Raw genomic sequence first — 5,774 nt, forward strand, 5'->3', positions numbered from 1 at the left:
TGTAAACAAGACGAAAGTCTTCTCTGGTCTGCATCCCCTTAACAATTGTATGTATTGAGCCGTACTGTATTGTACCCATTCTACAATCTGTTAATAAACTTTTCAAGCAATCAATCAATCAAACCCTCTCTGTCTCTCACTCTCTCTCTCTCTCTGTCTCCCTCTCTGTCTCTCTCTCTCTCCTCTCTCTCTCTCTCTCTCTCTCTCTCTCTCTCTCTCTCTCTCTCTCTTCTCTCTCTCTCTCTCTCTCTCTCTGTCTTCTCTCTCTTCCAGCTGCGTACAGATGCAGAGAAGCGCTCCATGGTGGAGAGTGGTCTGTGTTGGGACAGCGACGACACCAAGCCCAGCCGCAAGAGCCAGGGGGCGGGTCTACGACACGGGGAGCCTCAAGACGGAGTCGTCCAGCAAATGGAAGAAGACCCGGCCTCAGGGGGAGGGGCTAGAAGGAGGGAGGGGCGAACTGAAGAAGCCCCAGACCCTGGGCCAATCGAATATGCTGAGGAAAGGGGGGCGTAACCCACCTGTGGGGGTCACCTCCCCGATCACACACACCTCGCACAGCGGGCTTAAAGATAGCAGGTGAGCGCTTACTTCAATTTTACATCAGATACTCTACAGGTTCAACAGGGTTTAACTCTTATGCCCCCCTAACGATTTTGCAGAGTTGTCACCTTAGTGCATGAAAAGATTGCATCACGTTCAAGGTCATAAAAAACTTAATTTGTAATATTTCGTTCCAATTCTTTTTTATGAATACCACTATGAACCTAACTCACATATCTATCAAAGATTCCAAATATTTTCGTTTGTAGGGTTAGGGTTAGGGTTAGGGTTAGGGTGGGGTTAGGGTTAGGGTTAGGGTTGGGGTTAGGGTTAGGGTTAGGGTTGGGTTAGGGTTAGGGTTAGGGTTAGGGTTGGGGTTAGGGTTAGGTTAGGGGACTGTTGAGCAAGTGTTGGGGTGGGCACGGGCACAGGGATGAGATTTTACCTTCTCCTAATCTTTCTGTCTGGGTAACCCTAACCCTAACCCTAACCATAATGGCAAGAAATAAACCACTATGGACGGTTTGAAAGCTAATATTGTAACTTTTGTGTTAGAGGGTTTCAAAATCTAATATTTTCAAATTCTGTGAATATATGGAAATAAGCAAACGGACACAATTTCATGACATAATAATCAACACAGCCATCGTTGTACACAGAAACACAAAAAAATATAGGCAAAAAACACAAAATAGTCGCTAAGGGGGCAGAAGAGTTAAAGACATGATGTAAAGACATCGTCTCCACTACGCGGCCCAGCGACCGCTTCCTCAGTACGAACTCTTGACATCCTCCCTATTTCCCTGTTTGTTTTCTCTGCTCCTTCGGTTATTTGTATTTGTATTTGTATTTATTGGTTAAAATACAGAGACAGTGCATATTAAGGAACATTTGACTGTAAATATGCCAGTTTAGCCAAGTTGGCAATTTTCAACTGTAGTCTCTGGGGCAGTGACATGAGCACAACAATAATAAAACATAGTACAATAATTAAAACACAGTAGGAATCAGTATAGGTTACAATACACTAAAATACATACAAATAAATACATTAAAATACAACCCCTCAGTTAAAAAACATAGTACAATAATTAAAACACAGTAGGCATCAGTATAGGTTACAATACACTAAAATACATACAAATAAATACTTGAAATACAACCCCTCAGTTAAAATGGTCGCACACTTGACCATCTCTCAACCATGATTTTAAGTTAGTTTTTAAATGAGATGTAACTTTGATACTCCTGAGCCGTGTTGGCAGACTGTTCCAGGCAGGAGCGAAATTAACTTTTTGACTCACCGGCCAGTGCGGGTAGATGGGAAGAGTCTACCCGCCAAGCATATTTCTTACCTGCCAAATATTTTGATAAAAAATATATATATATTTTATATAAAAAAAAAATTTTAAATAAATTTTATATAAAATCATACTTGTAGTTGTATTATCTGCGAGACATCGCCACCACGCAATAAGTCAAAATGCTTGCTATCTGCAAACAGCTCCACTGTCTGTGTGTATACTTGAGTAGCCTCCAGCTCCAGCAAGGATTCTCCGGCCCTGCAGCTAGACCCTATATTCAGCTAGACCCTACATTCAGCATGCAAGGATTCTCCGGCGATGCAGCTGGACCTATTTTTTAACGTTACGGTTATTTTGTCAAATCACATTCAACATGCCCTCAGCTAGAATACGCATTCAATCAATGTTATAAGACATTGATATCAGGAGCTATCTGTAGCTACTGCTAGCCCGGTAGATAACGTTAAGACAATTTAGTTTACTGGGACAGATCGATCTAAGTGAGCTAGCTAACGCGAGCTAGCTAACGAGGGAACGGAGGTATTATGCAGCTCATGGAGGTCCGATCTAGACTAGAGCAGACTGCTACCATTCTGAGAGCTTAACGTTAGCACTAGAGCTGCGGGCGAGCTGCTACCATTCTGAGAGCTTAACGTTAGCACTAGATGCTGCGGGCGAGCTGCTACCATTCTGAGAGCTTAACGTTAGCAGTGGCACTAGAGCTGCGGGCCGCTCTGTGTTGATACGAGCAGAAGCCAATAGTATCCCGCTGCAGGGCTGGCCCGGCTGGGCGGATATGACTCGTTGCCACGTTTTTTTCAAAATAAGAATATCATACGACCGAATGCTGCTAACTGCCGGAGCCATCGATATTATGACTCTAGCTGCGCTTGGGCCGGAAATGAGACCCCACAGATTTTCAAAATAAGAGTATCGTTATGAACTACACGTCCACACGCCACACGGCGGGCAGGGCTCTCAGTGGCAAGCGCCAAAGGTAAAAACTGAGCGCCCCTGGCGGGCGGCGGGCTTTAATTTCACCCCCTGGTTCCAGGTGTGGGCTGCTCTCACGGAAAAGGCTGTCTGACTAAAAGCAGACCTCCTGTTTGGGACTACACAGTCCCCTCGACTACAGACCTGGTATATCTATCAGCAGATGCTTTCTGTTTTATGAAAGTACAGAGGGGGGGAGGAGCCAAGCCATGTAGGATTTTATAGGTAAGGCAGGCATCTTTGAATTTGACAAGATTGTCCCAGCTCAGTAGGTTCTGGTTTGCTATGCTATAACAATGGTGGTGGCTGTTTGTTTTCCTGTCCGAAACTTTCACAGCCTGATGGTAAACTACCTGTACAGATCGTAATGTTGTACAGGAGGCTTGTGTCCAGCTAGTCAGACAGTATGTTAAGTGTGACATAATAATGGCATTAAAATCAGTGCTGCTGCTTTTGTTGACAGAGAGTTCTGATGTGACGGAAGTTTGATAAGTGAAACTTTGCATTGTTTACTACCGATTTAATTTGTTTTTTAAATGTAAGATGTGTGTGTGTGTGTGTTTAGTTGTGTAACTGTATGTATGTATGTATGTATGTATGTATGTATGTATGTATGTGATTATGTATGTATGTATGTATGTATGTGTATGTATGTATGTATGTATGTATGTATAATGTGTGTGTGTGTGTGTGTGTGTTTAGTTGTGTAACTGTATGTATGTATATGTGTGTGTGTGTGTGTTTAGTTGTGTAACTGGTGTGTGTGTGTTTAGTTGTGTAACTGTGTGTGTGTGTGTGTGTGTGTGTGTGTGTGTGTGTGTGTGTGTGTGGTGTGTGTGTGTGTGTGTGTGTGTGTGTGTGTGTGTGTGTGTGTGTGTATCCGTGTGTCTGTTTGTGTGCGTGTGTGTGTGTTAGTTGTGTAACTGTATGTATAATAATATTGTGTGTTTTAGTTATGTTATGTTACTAAACACACACACAAACACACGCTGTACACACGTGTTTCTGTGTGGGTGTGTGTGCACGTCTGTGTATCTGGCATACATGCATGTGTGTATGCGGACAGGCCTACATATAGCCTTAAGGTGTGTCTGTCTGATTTTAGAGCGTGTGTGTGTGTGTGTGTGGTGTGTGTGTGTGTGTGTGTGTGTGTGTGTGTGTGTGTGTGTGTGTGTGTGTGTGTGTGTGTGCGTGTGCGTGTGTGTGTGTGTCTGTTTGTGTGTGTCTGTATGTGTGTGGGTCTGGATGTCTGTGTGTGTTTTCATGTATGTATATACGTAGATGTATGAAGCTGTTTTGGTAATTTCCTCAGTAGGCCTGCGATTCTTAAAGATCCAATGAAATGTCCTTTATTTTCGTACAAAGAAGCCTATTGTTTTCTTTTGCCGGAAGAAAGAAGCTAATAATCTGCGTCGCTCTCTAGTGAAACGCCCCCTCCAAGAAAAACAAGTCCAACACAATTAGATTTTGAGCCTCGCCTCCAACGCACGGGTATTACGATGTCAAACGAAATGTCAATGAAATCCACCCCCTGCCCCGCCCACAGCGACCCCCCCCCCCCCCCCTGCATTCCCAAATACGCCAAATCGCCGAAGCTAGCGTGCCGTAAATGCCATAAACTGAGGTTTAACACATTAGCCTACAATCATTAGCCTACATATACTGTGGTAGCACACACACACACACACACGCACACACACACACACACACACACACACACACACACACACACACACACACACACACACACACACACACACACACACATACATACACATACACCACACACATAACCACACACATACACACACATGCATACACATACACATATACACACACTAGGGCTGACCCTATTAGTCGATTAGTCGACTAATCGGTCGAAAGGAGCCGTAGTCACTGGCCAACCTCTTAGTCGAATTATAATAAAAAAAATAGATTTTTTTTTATTTATAATTTTTGTATCATTCTTTCCAAAAGAAAAGAGGCCTAGAAGCGTGGCTAACGCTAATGGCACGCATACAAGAGGCTAACTGCCTACGAAAAACAGGCACAGAGGCACTGAAAGAGGATTTCACATCTAATGAACACACTAGACTAGACAAATATCAAGATGTATCCATCAGTGGACCAATTGCATGCTTTTGCAGAGGACAAGACGCCTTCAGTCGACTCCTTCAGACATTAAGCACCCCCCACAGCCCAAATGGAATGATACAAAATTAAAAAATATATATATATATATATTTTTTTATATATATATATATATTTTTTTTATTTTATATATATATATATATATATATATTTTTTTTTTTTTTTTTTTTACCATAGTCGACTAACGGCACATTTTGGCCAATCATAGTCGACCATCCAAATCCTTAGTCGGTGACAGCCCTGACACACACACACACACACATATACACACACACACACACATACACACATACACATGTACACACACACATTCACATACATGTACACAAACACACACACTTACACACATACACACACACACACACACACACACATACACACACATACACACACATACACACACATACACACCACACACACTACACACGCACATACACACACTTACACACACATACACACTTACACACACACACATACACACACATTGCTCACTCTTTCAAGCACATTTATTATAGATACATAATCAGAAATGGTTTCATAACCTTGGAACACTGACACGTGGCTCTGGATCTATAATCTGCTTCTTTCTTTCACTCACACATTCACATCTCTCTCTCTCTCTCTCTCTCTCTCTCTCTCTCACCCACACACACTCACTCACAGACTCTCTCTGTCTCTTTGTCTGCGCTACACATTCACACACAGCTGCAGCCCACCCCTCTGGGGGTTGGTTGTGAGAGCCGTGCCATGTATCAACGCCCATCGCCACCCACTCCCTTCCTG

General features: G+C 43.1%; 1 protein-coding gene across 1 annotated transcript in view; it reads left to right on the forward strand.

The window, feature by feature from the left end:
* Window positions 1-283: 283 nt before the first annotated feature.
* nav1a (neuron navigator 1a) overlaps window positions 284-5,774 on the forward strand; it is a gene marked incomplete at its 5' end in the record, with an annotated part of 52,871 nt that continues 47,380 nt past the window's right edge. The window contains one exon of the mRNA XM_084333523.1: window positions 284-512. Coding sequence (XP_084189649.1) covers window positions 284-512 — 229 coding nt within the window. The remainder of the gene's footprint in view (window positions 513-5,774) is intronic.

This window comes from Notolepis coatsorum (genome assembly GCF_963971535.1).
Source record: "Notolepis coatsorum genome assembly, chromosome: 17".
NCBI classification, from domain to species: Eukaryota; Metazoa; Chordata; class Actinopteri; order Aulopiformes; family Paralepididae; genus Notolepis; species Notolepis coatsorum.